The sequence below is a fragment of the Oncorhynchus kisutch genome, linkage group LG9 (assembly GCF_002021735.2).
Source record: "Oncorhynchus kisutch isolate 150728-3 linkage group LG9, Okis_V2, whole genome shotgun sequence".
Lineage (NCBI taxonomy): Eukaryota > Metazoa > Chordata > Actinopteri > Salmoniformes > Salmonidae > Oncorhynchus > Oncorhynchus kisutch.
This window is the reverse complement of record NC_034182.2, coordinates 37443823-37460539: the sequence shown is the minus strand read 5'-3', so window position 1 is coordinate 37460539 and position 16717 is coordinate 37443823. Positions and strand designations below refer to the sequence as shown.

The 16717-nt window shown below is 48.4% G+C and overlaps 1 protein-coding gene across 3 annotated transcripts in view; it reads right to left on the bottom strand.

Annotated features, from left to right (window-relative positions):
- Nucleotides 1–16717, bottom strand: part of LOC109881960 (stromal interaction molecule 2) — an 81964-nt gene that overhangs the window by 12932 nt on the left and 52315 nt on the right. For all 3 annotated transcript variants that reach the window (XM_031832571.1, XM_020474057.2, XM_020474058.2), the window contains exons 3-7: nucleotides 7088–7199; nucleotides 4789–4900; nucleotides 2374–2489; nucleotides 1854–2031; nucleotides 1450–1627 (exon numbers count right to left, since the gene is read on the bottom strand). In XM_031832571.1, the coding sequence (XP_031688431.1) occupies nucleotides 1450–1627; nucleotides 1854–2031; nucleotides 2374–2489; nucleotides 4789–4900; nucleotides 7088–7199 (696 nt within the window). The remainder of the gene's footprint in view (nucleotides 1–1449; nucleotides 1628–1853; nucleotides 2032–2373; nucleotides 2490–4788; nucleotides 4901–7087; nucleotides 7200–16717) is intronic.

Below are 16717 nucleotides of genomic sequence, written 5' to 3'. Positions count from 1 at the left end.
GGATAAGTTATCTGATGAAAATAGGGATTTTTTGTTGTTGTGAGATATGAATAGTGATTTTTTTTTAATACAAACTGTCCAAATAGAAAGTAATTTCTGTTTCCAACGTATGTAACCTGACCTAAGTTATGACATCACCAACCAGAACGTTCACTGATAGGTCCGGTTTCACATCATCTACTTGTATTGATCCCATTTTTACCACCATGGCTGAACATTGTTCTAAAGATGTATCAGTGACACTAGGTTGCAGTGATCATGACTTGGTTGCATTCACTAGGAAAACTAAAATACCAAAAGGCCGGCCCGAAGGTAATCTACCGAAGGCCCGACAGAGGGTTCAATCAGGACTCGTTTGTGGCTGAGATTAAGATGTAAAGCAAAGTGAAAAAAACTAAACTATTGAGGGTCATGTTGGACGCAGCTTTATCACAGTCAGAACACATAGATCATATTGTTATTAAGATGGGTCAAGGAACACATAGATCATATTGTTATTAAGATGGGTAAAGGAACACATAGATCATATTGTTATTAAGATGGGTAAAGGAACACATAGATCATATTGTTATTAAGATGGGTAAGGGAACACATAGATCATGTTGTTATTAAGATGGGTAAGGGAATTGCTGTTACAAGAAATTGTTCAGAGTATGTAACATCTGGCACACTGAATCAGGTGATTCAATCCCTGGTCCTATCACACTTAGAGTACTGTCTGGTTAGATGGTCAATCCCTGGTCCTATCACACTTATAGTACTGTCTGGTTAGATGGTCAATCCCTGGTCCTATCACACTTATAGTACTGTCTGGTTAGATGGTCAATCCATTTGTGATGTTTATGGGACATATTGTAGTGCCAACAGAAGAAGCTCTTTAAAGGTAAGGCATGAATTATATCGTTATTTCTGCATTTTGTTGCGCGCCTGGCGGGTTGAAATATGACTGTCTGTGTTTGTTTGATGGGGTGCTGTCCTCAGATAATAGCATGGTTTGCTTTCGCCGTAAAGCCTTTTTGAAACAGTGGCTGGATTAACAAGAAGTTAAGCTTTCATTTGGTGTATTGCACTTGTGAATGTATGAAAGTTAAATATTTATAATATATTTTTTTCAATTTCGCGCTCTGCATTTTCACCGGATGTTGTCAAATCGATCCGCTAACGGGATTTGATCCCTAAGAAGTTTAAATGTGTTTCCTGTCAGGTATTATAATTATCTGTATTGTTTACTTTTGAATGTTTGTGAAGTCTTGAATGTGGTTGTTTGTCATGTCTTGTTAATTATGGCGTTAGCTAATGAGGATCCTAATAAAAACTACAAAATTAAATTACCGGTTTCCATAAATGACCTGTTAGTTACCAAAATTAGTAAACATTCTGGTAACTTTGGTAAATGACCGGTAGTTTTGCAACCTTAAGGACATGCGACACACTCTCAATGGTTCCTACCTGCACCAGCTCCTCCTCTGCATATTTGAGGCGGCTGAGCTCACACTCGGCCCCCTGGCGGAGTTCGCGGAGACGGTACGACTCCTTCTTGGCCCCGCTGATCTCGTCTCTCATCTTCTGCTCCAGGTTCTGCTTCTCCACCGCCACTGTGCGGTTCTCCTCCTGGGCCTTCTCCAACCTGGGGAGAGCCATGAAAACCTGACAAAGTCATCTTCACCATCCAAAAACAACCAACTTCACTTAATACACCCGAACCCTGGGCCCAGTCCAATACCTAAGATGTTACACAAAGAGATCGACATCTTTTAACAAGGTGGCTAGGTGTTCTAGTGAGGTCAGAACAATACCTGTAACAGTATACACTCCCTTTATAAAACCTTAATAAAAACTACTAGGTTACGTACCGTCCCTGTAGGTCCATGAGGCTCTGCTCAGCACTCTGCAGGCTCTCCAAGTCCTTCATCATCTGACCCATGTGGACCCGGGAAGACTTGTTCTGGATATAAGCGAACCAGCAGCCCCCCACCCCAATCACTATAGATACCATCAACACAAAGTCCTTCAACCAGTTGTGTTGCGGACCTGGGGGAGAGAGGGGTGGAATGGAATGGTGTTTATTGGCGGTCCAAGCACGGCTCAGTTGGTAGAGCATGACCCTTGCAATGCCACGATAGCGGGTTCGATTCCCGTGACCACCCATACATTAAAAAGCATTAAGGACGTATTGACCTTACAGGAAAGCTGTACAATAGTATGCATGGTATCTTTAGATTTAGATTGGGTAAAAAGGTTCTGGTGAATGTAGAGATGGGGGGGGGGTCTGCAGATCAGAGTCATATTGTTGATCATTTCCTTGATGGAATAAGACATATGATGAGTAAACATGGTTCTGTTTTTACCCAGACACCCCCATAGTGTACTTACGTGAGGGAGGGCCGAAGAGCACAGCATCTAGTGCTTTGAGATTGAGTTTCTGTTTGTGCCGCTGGTCTAATATCTTCAGCTGACCAGACATAAACGACGGTTCGTTCGCCGCCAACCTGAAACAGAGAGAGAAAACGAAACGGGTTGAGAACGATACCCTTCACTGAGAACGAGAATAGAACGCTGATCAACCAACTACAGTATGTGATACAGGACCAAGTAAGACAAGGTCTGTCTTGAACAGTGTGTGTCAGTGTGCGTGTGTCAGTGTGAGTGTCAATGTGTGTGTGTGTCAGTGTGTGTGTGTGTCAGTGTGCGTGTCAGTGAGTGTGTGTGTGTGTCAGTGTGCGTGTGTCAGTGTGCGTGCGTGTGTCAGTGTGCGTGCGTGTGTCAGTGTGTGTGCGTGTGTCAGTGTGTGTGCGTGTCAATGTGCGTGTGCGCGTCAGTGTGTCCGTGTGCATGTGTGTCAGTGTGCGTGCGTGTGCGTGTGTCAGTGTGCGTGCGTGTGCGTGTGTCAGTGTGTGCGTGCGTCAGTGCATGTGCGTGTGTCAGTGTGTGCGTGCGTCAGTGTGTGCGTGTGTGCGTCAGTGTGTGCGTGTGTGTGCGGCAGTGTGTGCGTGTGTGTGCGTCAGTGTGTGCGTGTGCGTCAGTGTGTGCGTCAGTGTGTGCGTGTGCGTCAGTGTGTGCGTGTGCGTGTCAATGTGTCCGTGTGTGCGTGTCAATGTGTCCGTGTGTGCGTGTCAATGTGTCCGTGTGTGCGTGTCAATGTGTCCGTGTGTGCGTCACTGTGTGTCAGTGTGTGTCAGTGTGTGTCAGTGTGTGGGTGTGCGTGTGTCAGTGTGTGTGTGCGTGTGTCAGTGTGTGCGTGTGTCAGTGTGTGCGTGTGTCAGTGTGTGTGTGTGTCAGTGTGTGCGTCAGTGTGTGCGTGTCAGTGTGTCCGTGTGTGCGTCAGTGTGTGTGTGTGTGTGTGTGTCCGTGTGTGCGTGTCAGTGTGTGCGTGTGCGTCAGTGTGTGCGTGTGCGTCAGTGTGTGCGTGTGCGTCAGTGTGTGCGTCAGTGTGTGCGTGTGCGTCAGTGTGTGCGTGCACGTCAGTGTGTCCGTGCGTGTGCGCGTCAGTGTGTCCGTGTGCATGTGTGTCAGTGTGCGTGCGTGTGCGTGTGTCAGTGTGCGTGCGTGTGCGTGTGTCAGTGTGTGCGTGCGTCAGTGCATGTGCGTGTGTCAGTGTGTGCGTGTGTGTGCGTCAGTGTGTGCGTGTGTGTGCGTCAGTGTGTGCGTGTGTGTGCGTCAGTGTGTGCGTGTGCGTCAGTGTGTGCGTGTGCGTGTCAATGTGTCCGTGTGTGCGTGTCAATGTGTCCGTGTGTGCGTCACTGTGTGTCAGTGTGTGTCAGTGTGTGTCAGTGTGTGGGTGTGCGTGTGTCAGTGTGTGTGTGTGCGTGTGTCAGTGTGTGCGTGTGTCAGTGTGTGCGTGTGTCAGTGTGTGCGTCAGTGTGTGCGTGTCAGTGTGTCCGTGTGTGCGTCAGTGTGTGTCTGTGTGTGTGTGTGCGTGTGTGTGTCCGTGTGTGCGTGTGTCAGTGTGTGCGTGTGCGTCAGTGTGTGCGTGTGCGTCAGTGTGTGCGTGTGCGTCAGTGTGTGCGTCAGTGTGTGCGTGCACGTCAGTGTGTCCGTGTGTGTGCACGTCAGTGTGTGCGTGTGTGCGTCAGTGTGTGCGTGTCAGTGTGTCAACCAGATCAGACAACATGGCAGCCAGCGACACCCAATCCACTGCTGTGACATCATTTAATGAGTCAGCACCCCCCACGGGTACGGGGGGGGGGGTAAAACAACACCCCTGACCCCCTTCAACCCCCCTCTTCAACCCTCTTCTATCCATGTAGTCATTCCATACATGAGTACATGGAGTCTCAGCGAGTCTCATTCCTGAAGAGATTCTAGTGTAATTGCTCTGACTCTCCCCTTCGTGTCATTAAGACAGTGTTATTGGTCCCATCTAAACAAGATCAAGTGCATATAAAGGTGACTCCTTGATATAACAATCGCCTGCTGACTTCGGGGTCATGACATGAACTGGGATGTCTAAACTGCACTAAGTGACTATCTGACAACATGGGCAGGGAGATGTTTTGCTAGTCGAAGTGGGCATATGTTTAATCATTTCTTTCCCATTCCACCTGCATTAACCTCACATATCCAGCAGAAGGGAGCATTGGTCTGAGTAACAAATTGAGCTCATTGTTTATGATGTGCATTTAAACTTTTCAAACTAAACCTGAAACCGTTTAGCATATATCTACATATTGATAAAACAGTGCAGAGCGATATCTTCACCATCGCACAAAATCACTACTGTTTACACATCATGGAAGACACGATTCAGTTCAGTGGTGTTGTTGGTGTGTTGTGTGATAATGTAGTCACCGAGGCAGAGTGTTTCCATTGATCCGGAAGTCTCTGAAGCTCGTCTCGTACTGAGGCAGCTCCACAGATTCCTTCAGCCACTGGACTGTGTCCTCCGTCGTCCAGTTATGAACTGCAGACAGAGACTCAAATTGACATTTGCTTCTTCCATTTACCCTCTCTCCCATTCCTCCCTTCCATTTACCCCCTCTCCCTTCCATTTACCCCCTCTCCCTTCCATTAATCCCCTCTCCCTTCCATTAATCCCCTCTCCCTTCCATTAATCTCCTCTCCCTTCCACTGACCCCCTCTCCCTTCCATTTACCCCTTCTCCCTTCCATTAATCCCCTCTCCCTTCCTCCCACCCCCTCTCCCTTCCATTTACCCCCTCTCATTTCCTCCCACCCCCTCTCCTTTCCTCCCACCCCCTCTCCCTTCCATTTACCCCCTCTCCCTCCCTCCCACCCCCTCTCCCTTCCATTTACCCCCTCTCCTTTCCTCCCACCCCCTCTCCTTTCCTCCCACCCCCTCTCCTTTCCTCCCACCCCCTCTCCCTTCCATTTACCCCCTCTCCCTTCCTCCCACCCCCTCTCCCTTCCATTTACCCCCCTCTCCCTTCCATTTACCCCCTCTCCCTTCCTCCCACCCCCTCTCCCTTCCATTTACCCCCTCTCCCTCCCTCCCACCCCTTCTCCCTTCCATCTAAGCCATTAGACTGCTGAACAATTCATAAAAATCGCCACCGGACAACTTACATTGACACACCCCCCCCCCATCTTGTACACTGCTGCTACTCACTGTTTGTTTGTTACCTATGCATAGTCACTTCACCCCCACCTACACGTACAGATTACATCAACCACCCTGTACCTCTGCACACTGACTCGGTACCGGTGTCCCCTGTGTATAGCCTCCACACTAACTCGGTACCGGTGTCCCCTGTGTATAGCCTCCACACTGACTCGGTACCGGTGTCCCCTGTGTATAGCCTCCACACTGACTCGGTACCGGTGTCCCCTGTGTATAGCCTCCACACTGACTCGGTACCGGTGTCCCCTGTGTATAGCCTCCACACTGACTCGGTACCGGTGTCCCCTGTATATAGCCTCCACACTGACTCGGTACCGGTGTCCCCTGTGTATAGCCTCCACACTGACTCGGTACCGGTGTCCCCTGTGTATAGCCTCCACACTGACTCGGTACCGGTGTCCCCTGTGTATAGCCTCCACACTGACTCGGTACCGGTGTCCCCTGTGTATAGCCTCCACACATTGACTCGGTACCGGTGTCCCCTGTATATAGCCTCCACACTGACTCGGTACCGGTGTCCCCTGTGTATAGCCTCCACACTGACTCGGTACCGGTGTCCCCTGTATATAGCCTCCACACTGACTCGGTACCGGTGTCCCCTGTGTATAGCCTCCACACATTGACTCGGTACCGGTGTCCCCTGTGTATAGCCTCCACACTGACTCGGTACCGGTGTCCCCTGTGTATAGCCTCCACACATTGACTCGGTACCGGTGTCCCCTGTGTATAGCCTCCACACTGACTCGGTACCGGTGTCCCCTGTGTATAGCCTCCACACTGACTCGGTACCGGTGTCCCCTGTGTATAGCCTCCACACTGACTCGGTACCGGTGTCCCCTGTATATAGCCTCCACACTGACTCGGTACCGGTGTCCCCTGTGTATAGCCTCCACACATTGACTCGGTACCGGTGTCCCCTGTGTATAGCCTCCACACTGACTCGGTACCGGTGTCCCCTGTGTATAGCCTCCACACATTGACTCGGTACCGGTGTCCCCTGTGTATAGCCTCCACACTGACTCGGTACCGGTGTCCCCTGTGTATAGCCTCCACACTGACTCGGTACCGGTGTCCCCTGTATATAGCCTCCACACTGACTCGGTACCGGTACCCCCTGTATATAACCTCCACACTGACTCGGTACCGGTGTCCCCTGTGTATAGCCTCCACACTGACTCGGTACCGGTGTCCCCTGTGTATAGCCTCCACACTGACTCGGTACCGGTGTCCCCTGTGTATAGCCTCCACACTGACTCGGTACCGGTGTCCCCTGTGTATAGCCTCGTTATTGTTATTCTTATTGTGTTACTTTTTATTTTAGACACCTTGGTAAATATTTTCTCCTTCTTGAACTGCACTGTTGGTTAAGAGCTTGTAAGTAAGAGTTTCACGGTAAAGTCCACACTTGTTGTATTCGGCGCATATGGCAAATAAAGTTGGATTAGATTTACCCGCTCTCCCTTCCTCCCTATTTTAAACAATCCCTCCCTCCCTCCCATCTCTCTCCTACCTTCTGAGGTTTTCCAGCCCTTCCACAGCTCTTCCACAGTGATGTGTTGGTCTTCCCTGTGAAGGTTACTGTGTTTGTTAGTTTGTTGTTGCTTCATATCTTCTCTAATAAACTGTAAGAAGAAAAAGACATTTGGTTAATATTACTGGTTATTCTATCATTACAGACTGTAATAAAACTGACACAGTGGGAACACAAACTAACAAGTGAAACACAGGCACAGAGTTATGACATTGTAGTGGATCATGGATACCAGCTGACGTGACTTTCAGTGTGATGTGAGATCTATTAGTTGTGTCTCTATTAGAAGTTGGCCGATTAATTAGGGACGATTTAAAGTTTTCATAACAATCGGTAATCGGCATTTTTGGACATCGGTTATGGCCGATTACATTGTAATCCATGAGGAGACTGTGTGGCAGGCTGACCACCTGTTACGTGAGTGCAGCGTCAAAAGGACCTTGTGTCTGCAAGGAGCCAAGGTAAGTTGCTAGCTACAGTAGCATTAAACTTAACTTATAAAAAACAATCAATCTTACCATAATCACTAGTTCACTACACATGGTTGATGATATTACTAGGTTAACTAGCTTGTCCTGCGTTGCATATAATCAATGCGGTGCCTGTTAATTTATCATCGAATCACAGCCTACTTCAACTTTGACAAACGGGGGATGATTTAACAAAAGCACATTCGTTGCACGACTGTACCTAACCATAAACACCAATGTACCTAACCCTAAACACCAATGTACCTAACCCTAAACACCAATGTACCTAACCCTAAACACCAATGTACCTAACCCTAAACACCAATGCCTTTCTTAAAATCAATACACAAAAGTATACATTTTGAAAACTGCATATATAGTTAAAATAAATGCATGTTTGCAGGCAATATTAACAAGGGAAATTGTGTCTCTTCTCTTGCGTTCAGTGCAAGCAGAGTCGGGGTATATGCAGCAGTTTGGGCCGCCTGGCTCGTTGCGACCTGTGTGAAGACCATTTCTTCCTAACAAAGACCGTAATTAATTTGCCAGAATTGTACATAATTATGACACAACACTGAAGGTTGTGCAATGTAACAGTAATATTTAGACTTAGGGTTGCCACCCGTTTGATAAAATACAGAACGGTTCCGTTTCACTGAGAGAAAAAAAACGTTTTGTTTTCGAAATGATAGTTTCCGGATTTTACCATATTAATGACCTAAGGCTCGTAGTTCTGTGTGTTTATTATATTATAATTAAGTCTATGATTTGAAATTTGATAGAGCAGTCTGACTGAGCGGTGGTAGGCAGCAGCAGGCTCGTACGCATTCATTCAAACAGCACTTTACTGCGTTTGCGAGCAGCTCTTAGCAATGCTTGTTGCACAGCGCTGTTTATGACTTCAGGCCTATCAACTCCCGAGATTAGACTGGCAATACAAAGTGCCTATAAGAACATACAATAGTCAAAGGTATATGAAAAACAAATGGTGTAGAGAGAAATAGTTGAGGCGTCATCATTCCTATAATAACTACAACCTAAAACTTCTTAACTGGGAATATTGAATCACCAGCTTTCATGTGTTCTCATGTTCTGAGCAAGGAACTTAGCTTTTTTACATGGCACATTTGCACTTTTACTTTCTTCTCCAACACTGGGTTTTTGCATTATTTAAACCAAATTGAATATGTTTCATTATTTATTTGAGACTAAATATATTTTATTCATGTATTATATTAAGTTAAAATAATAGGGGTCATTGTTCATTCAGTATTGTTGTAATTGTCATTATTACAAATATATATTTAAAAAATTGGCAGATTAATCGGTATCGGCTTTTTTTGGTACTCCAACAATCTGTACCGACGTTGAAAAATCCTAAAATCGGTCGACCTCAAGTCTCTATGGTCAGACCACAGGTGTTGTGAATATGGTGTTTGAGCAGACTAGACTGTGCCCTTCTCCCACATAGCAGCCTAACCACCGGAGGTCTTTCTCTGGTACACTAGATCTCCTCCATAACACCCTGCCATCAACAACCTACCTTTCTCTAGCCCTCACAACGGCCCCTGAATAGCCACAGCACCAACCGACATCGCCAAGGAAACAGGTATGGGCAACACAACAAAACCTTAAAAGCTCCAATCGCCTTAGGAACGGCATGAGTTGATTTGGCACGAGTTGTGTCGCTACGCCACAATAAAGCACTGCTATTCTGCTCCCTACCTGGGTTTTAAACAGTGAGTCATAATAGCTACAAAGCTCTGTGTTGAGCTAGGAGAGAAGGGAGCGTGTGTGTGTGTGTGTGTGTGTGTGTGTGTGTGTGTGTGTGTGTGTGTGTGTGTGTGTGTGTGTGTGTGTGTGTGTGTGTGTATGTGTGTGTGTGTAGAGCTAGAAGGGAGAATGTTGACTCAGGTTTTTGCATTGACCAATAACAGAGCTGTACACCATAAAGGTAGGATATAAGGACTACAGAGGGTAAATCATGTGGTTCTAAACCAGGGGTTACCTTCGAGGATTAGCTCAACGTGGTTCTCAACCAGAGGTTACCTTCGAGGATTAGCTCAATGTGGTTCTCAACCAGAGGTTACCTTCGAGGATTAGCTCAACGTGGTTCTAAACCAGGGGTTACCTTCGAGGATTAGCTCAATGTGGTTCTAAACCAGGGGTTACCTTCGAGGATTAGCTCAATGTGGTTCTAAACCAGGGGTTACCTTCGAGGATTAGCTCAATGTGGTTCTCAACCAGGGGTTACCTTCGAGGATTAGCTCAATGTGGTTCTAAACCAGAGGTTACCTTCGAGGATTAGCTCAATGTGGTTCTAAACCAGAGGTTACCTTCGAGGATTAGCTCAACGTGGTTCTAAACCAGAGGTTACCTTCGAGGATTAGTTCAATGTGGTTCTAAACCAGAGGTTACCTTCGAGGATTAGCTCAATATGGTTCTAAACCAGAGGTTACCTTCGAGGATTAGCTCAATGTGGTTCTAAACCAGGGGTTACCTTCGAGGATTAGCTCAATGTGGTTCTAAACCAGAGGTTACCTTCGAGGATTAGCTCAACGTGGTTCTAAACCAGAGGTTACCTTCGAGGATTAGCTCAATGTGGTTCTCAACCAGAGGTTACCTTCGAGGATTAGCTCAATGTGGTTCTAAACCAGAGGTTACCTTCGAGGATTAGCTCAATGTGGTTCTCAACCAGGGGTTACCTTCGAGGATTAGCTCAATGTGGTTCTAAACCAGAGGTTACCTTCGAGGATTAGCTCAATGTGGTTCTAAACCAGAGGTTACCTTCGAGGATTAGCTCAATGTGGTTCTCAACCAGGGGTTACCTTCGAGGATTAGCTCAATGTGGTTCTAATCCAGAGGTTACCTTTGAGGATTAGCTCAATGTGGTTCTAAACCAGAGGTTACCTTCGAGGATTAGCTCAATGTGGTTCTCAACCAGGGGTTACCTTCGAGGATTAGCTCAATGTGGTTCTAATCCAGAGGTTACCTTCGAGGATTAGCTCAATGTGGTTCTCAGTGTGGGATTTGTGGGTTGGGCCGTCTACGGTATTAATTGCTGTGATAATTTGTGGTCTTGCTGTGGGTTGAGATCAGTGACTGGAAGGCAATATCAACCATACTGAGAATAAATAACTTAGTCATAGATACTGTAGATGGTTTAGTCATTTAGCAGACGGTCTTATGCAGAGCGACTACCAGAGTATTTATCTCAAGGCAGCTAGGTAAGTGAATTCCCTCAAACCTTTACTCAAACCAACTGTCAGTAAAGTCAGTGCTAGTGAGACAAGTGGGAGTGTTAGATTTGACTAAAACACTGAATACTATCAGTATGTCAGCTGTAGTTCTCCTAAATGGTTGAACAGGAGAAATTACTGCCATTTCCACTTGAGTTGGTTTCCTAGCAAACAGAATGACAAAGTTTAAACAGTGGACGTTTATTTGTTAACAAACACCTTGACAAGTTGCACAACTTCAGTTCATTTGCTATTGATGTTGTTATCCAACGGGAGTTTTTGAAAATAGCTGAGTCACCTGACAAATGACTAGGACATTATCTCAAATGGACAGGAAGCACGCACACAATACAAAGGGGCTGGTTGTCTGAGTTGTATTCCAGTTGGGTCTTCCCCAAGAGCCTCTCCTGCCCTTTCAAACAACACACCCGGAACTTCTGTAAGGTTGTGCGTGAGAGATGAAGGGCCTGGGTGGGGCAGGGGGGGCAGTGTGTGTGTGAGATGAAGGGGCTGGGTGGGGCAGTGTGTGTGTGAGAGATGAGATGAAGGGGCTGGGTGGGGCAGTGTGTGTGTGAGAGAAGAAGGGCCAGGGTGGGGCAGGGGGGGCAGTGTGTGTGGGAGATGAAGGGGCTGGGTGGGGCAGTGTGTGTGTGAGAGATGAGATGAAGGGGCTGGGTGGGCAGTGTGTGTGTGAGATGAAGGGGCTGGGTGGGCAGTGTGTGTGTGAGAGATGAGATGAAGGGGCTGGGGGGCAGTGTGTGTGTGAGAGATGAAGGGGCTGGGTGGGGCAGGGGGGCAGTGTGTGTGTGAGATGAAGGGGCTGGGTGGGGCAGTGTGTGTGTGAGAGATGAGATGAAGGGGCTGGGTGGGCAGTGTGTGTGTGAGATGAAGGGGCTGGGTGGGGCAGTGTGTGTGTGAGAGATGAGATGAAGGGGCTGGGTGGGCAGTGTGTGTGTGAGAGATGAAGGGGCTGGGTGGGGCAGTGTGTGTGTGAGAGATGAGATGAAGGGGCTGGGTGGGCAGTGTGTGTGTGAGAGATGAAGGGGCTGGGTGGGGCAGTGTGTGTGTGAGAGATGAGATGAAGGGGCTGGGTGGGGCAGTGTGTGTGTGAGAGATGAAGGGCCTGGGTGGGGCAGGGCGGCAGTGTGTGTGTGAGATGAAGGGGCTGGGTGGGGCAGTGTGTGTGTGAGAGATGAGATGAAGGGGCTGGGTGGGCAGTGTGTGTGTGAGAGATGAAGGGGCTGGGTGGGGCAGTGTGTGTGTGAGAGATGAGATGAAGGGGCTGGGTGGGCAGTGTGTGTGTGAGAGATGAAGGGCCTGGGTGGGGCAGGGGGGCAGTGTGTGTGTGAGATGAAGGGGCTGGGTGGGGCAGTGTGTGTGTGAGAGATGAGATGAAGGGGCTGGGTGGGCAGTGTGTGTGTGAGAGATGAAGGGGCTGGGTGGGGCAGTGTGTGTGTGAGAGATGAGATGAAGGGGCTGGGTGGGCAGTGTGTGTGTGAGAGATGAAGGGGCTGGGTGGGGCAGTGTGTGTGTGAGAGATGAGATGAAGGGGATGGGTGGGGCAGTGTGTGTGTGAGAGATGAAGGGCCTGGGTGGGGCAGGGGGCAGTGTGAGCGTGAGAGATGAAGGGGCTGGGTGGGGCAGTGTGTGTGTGAGAGATGAAGGGGCTGGGTGGGGCAGTGTGTGTGTGAGAGATGAAGGGGCTGGGTGGGGCAGTGTGTGTGTGAGAGATTAAGGGCCTGGGTGGGACATTTGGGCAGTGTGTGCGTGAGAGATGAAGGGCCTGGGTGGGGCAGGGGGCAGTGTGAGCGTGAGAGATGAATGGGCTGGGTGGGACAGTGTGTGTGTGAGAGATGAAGGGGCTGGGTGGGGCAGTGGGAAGTGTGAGCGTGAGAGATGAAGGGGCTGGGTGGGGCAGTGTGTGTGTGAGAGATGAAGGGGCTGGGTGGGGCAGTGTGTGTGTGTGTGAGAGATGAAGGGGCTGGGTGGGGCAGTGGGCAGGAGAGATGAAGGGGCTGGGTGGGGCAGTGTGTGTGTGAGAGATGAAGGGCCAGGGTGGGGCAGGGGGGGCAGTGTGTGCGTGAGAGATGAAGGGGATGGGTGGGGCAGTGTGTTTGTGTGAGAGATGAAGGGCCTGGGTGGGGCAGGGGGGCAGTGTGTGCGTGAGAGATGAAGGGGATGGGTGGGGCAGGGGGGCGTGTGTGTGATTTGAGGAGGTCTGAATATCTAGCCATGGATCCTCTGGTGGTGACCAGTAGCACATGTCAACAACTCGCTGAGCTATCCTTCCCTCAATAAATTATGTGTGTGTGTGTGTGTGTGTGTGTGTGTGTGTGTGTGTGTGTGTGTGTGTGTGTGTGTGTGTGTGTGTGTACACGCTTCCAGGCATGTCTATGGGTACCACAGAGCCCTTTTACACTGGAGACCAGCTTGGAAATCAAAACAACAACCCCCATACACTCCACAAGCAGAACGACCCCCATACACTCCACAAGCAGAACGACCCCCATACACTCCACAAGCAGAACGACCCCCATACACTCCACAAGCAGAACGACCCCCATACACTCCACAAGCAGAACGACCCCCATACACTCCACAAGCAGAACGACCCCCATACACTCCACAAGCAGAACGACCCCCATACACTCCACAAGCAGAACGACCCCCATACACTCCACAAGCAGAACGACCCCCATACACTCCACAAGCAGAACGACCCCCATACACGCCACAAGCAGAACGACCCCCATACACTCCACAAGCAGAACGACCCCCATACACTCCACAAGCAGAACGACCCCCATACACTCCACAAGCAGAACGACCCCCATACACTCCACAAGCAGAACGACCCCCATACACTCCACAAGCAGAACGACCCCCATACACTCCACAAGCAGAACGACCCCCATACACTCCACAAGCAGAACGACCCCCATACACTCCACAAGCAGAACGACCCCCCATACACTCCACAAGCAGAACGACCCCATACACTCCACAAGCAGAACGACCCCCATACACTCCACAAGCAGAACGACCCCCCATACACTCCACAAGCAGAACGACCCCCATACACTCCACAAGCAGAACGACCCCCATACACTCCACAAGCAGAACGACCCCCATACACTCCACAAGCAGAACTACCCCCATACACTCCACAAGCAGAACTACCCCCATACACGCCACAAGCAGAACGACCCCCATACACTCCACAAGCAGAACTACCCCCATACACTCCACAAGCAGAACTACCCCCATACACGCCACAAGCAGAACGACCCCCATACACTCCACAAGCAGAACGACCCCCATACACTCCACAAGCAGAACGACCCCCATACACTCCACAAGCAGAACGACCCCCATACACTCCACAAGCAGAACTACCCCCAACTGAAGTATAAAGTAACTGAATATTAAGAAAATTGGTCACAATATGAATAATCCACGTCTATAAAAATAGCTAATCTATTCGTATAACTTTGCTGACTGAGGTCCAACTCGCACTCAGTCAAACAGGTGATGGTCCACTATCCAGTAGCCCTACACTAGAACCCCATCGCTACTGGTGTCACTATCCAGTAGCCCTACACTACACTAGAACCCCATCGCTACTGGTGTCACTATCCAACAGCCCTACACTACACTAGAACCCGCACTACTGGTGTCACTATCCAGCAGTCCTACACTACACTAGAACCCCATCGCTACTGGTGTCACTATCCAACAGCCCTACACTACACTAGAACCTGCACTACTGGTGTCACTATCCAGCAGTCCTACACTACACTAGAACCCTCACTACTGGTGTCACTATCCAGTAGCCCTACACTACACTAGAACCCCATCGCTACCGGTGTCACTATCCAGTAGCCCTACACTAGAACCCTCACTACTGGTGTCACTATCCAGTAGCCCTACACTAGAACCCCATCACTACTGGTGTCACTATCCAGTAGCCCTACACTAGAACCCTCACTACTGGTGTCACTATCCAGTAGCCCTACACTACACTAGAACCCTCACTACTGGTGTCACTATCCAGTAGCCCTACACTACACTGGAACCCTCACTACTGGTGTCACTATCCAGTAGCCCTACACTAGAACACCCTCACTACTGGTGTCACTATCCAGCAGTCCTACACTACACTAGAACCCTCACTACTGGTGTCACTATCCAGCAGTCCTACACTACACTAGAACCCTCACTACTGGTGTCACTATCCAGCAGTCCTACACTACACTAGAACCCTCACTACTGGTGTCACTATCCAGCAGTCCTACACTACACTAGAACCCTCACTACTGGTGTCACTATCCAGTAGCCCTACACTAGAACCCTCACTACTGGTGTCACTATCCAGCAGTCCTACACTACACTAGAACCCCATCACTACTGGTGTCACTATCCAGCAGTCCTACACTACACTAGAACCCCATCACTACTGGTGTCACTATCCAGCAGCCCTACACTACACTAGAACCCTCACTACTGGTGTCACTATCACCATATTATGTCCCCTGTGACAAGGTTACTGTCAACTCCGTTACCTCATCACTGTCACCCGTTACCTCACTACTGCCAGGAAGAGAGATTGAGGTTGTGTGAGTGTGAGTGTGAGAATGTGTGTGTGAGAGTGTGTGTGTGTGTGTGTGAGTGTAAGAGAAGTAGAGGGGAAACGCTGGTGTCACTCCCACATTATGGGTGGGGGTGGGCCAAGATGTGTGTGGCAGGGGGTGAGGACATCCCTAAAGTGGCCCCCTTTCTCCAACCTTTGTATCCTCAACCCTGTCACCATCAACCCTGTCACCATCAACACAGACTTCACTAATTTTCTTACAAACTCCCAAAAGGCATTTAACCCTTAACACAATTTTTCATTAATAATCAAATAATCAAACAAAGTGTGTCAAACAAGTTATTGGGAATAATGTATATACACTGAGTATACCAAACATTAGGAACACCTTCCTGTTGCCCTCAGAGCATCTCAATTCATCAGGGCATGGACTCTACAAGGTGTCGAAAGCGTTCCACAGGGATGCTGGTCCATGTTGACTCCAACAGTTGTGTCAAGTTGGCTGGATGTTCTGTGGCTGGTGGACCATTCTTGATGCACACTGGAAACTGTTGAGTGACAAATCCAGCAGCATTGCAGTTCTTGACACAAACTGGTGCGCCTGGCACCTACTACCATACCCTGTTTAACTTCTCTAGGGTAGGGGGCAGCATTTGAAATTTGGATGAAAAGCATGCCTAAATTAAACAGCTTTCTACTCAGGCCCAGAAGATAGGACATGCATATAATTAGTAGATTTGGATGGAAAACACTCTAGAGTTTCAAAAACTGTTAAAGTAATGTCTGTGAGTATAACAGAACTGATTTGGCAGGCGAAAACTGGAGAAAAATCCATTCAGGAAGTAGGATTTTTTTTCTATTCAATGCCATTACAGTATCCATTGACTTAGGACTCAAAATTGCAGTTCCTATGGCTTCCACTAGATGTCAACTTGTATTCTGAAAAATGAGGGAGTAAGAGCAGAATGAGTGGACCCTGCCGCGTCACAGAGCTTTTTCATGCGCACGACCGAGAGAGTGCCTTTCTTCTTTACCTTTTATATTGACAACGTTATTGTCCGGTTGAAATATTATAGATTATTAAGGCTAAAAACAACCTGAGGATTGAATATAAACATCTTTTGACATGTTTCTATGAACTTTACGGATACAATTTAGATTTTTTTGTCTGCCTGTTGTGACTGCGTTTGAGCCTGTGGATTACTGAAGAAAATGCAAACAAATCGGAGGTTTTCGGATATAAAGAGAGACTTTATCGAACAAAAGGAACATTTATTGAATAAATGAATGTCTTCTGAGTGCCACAATA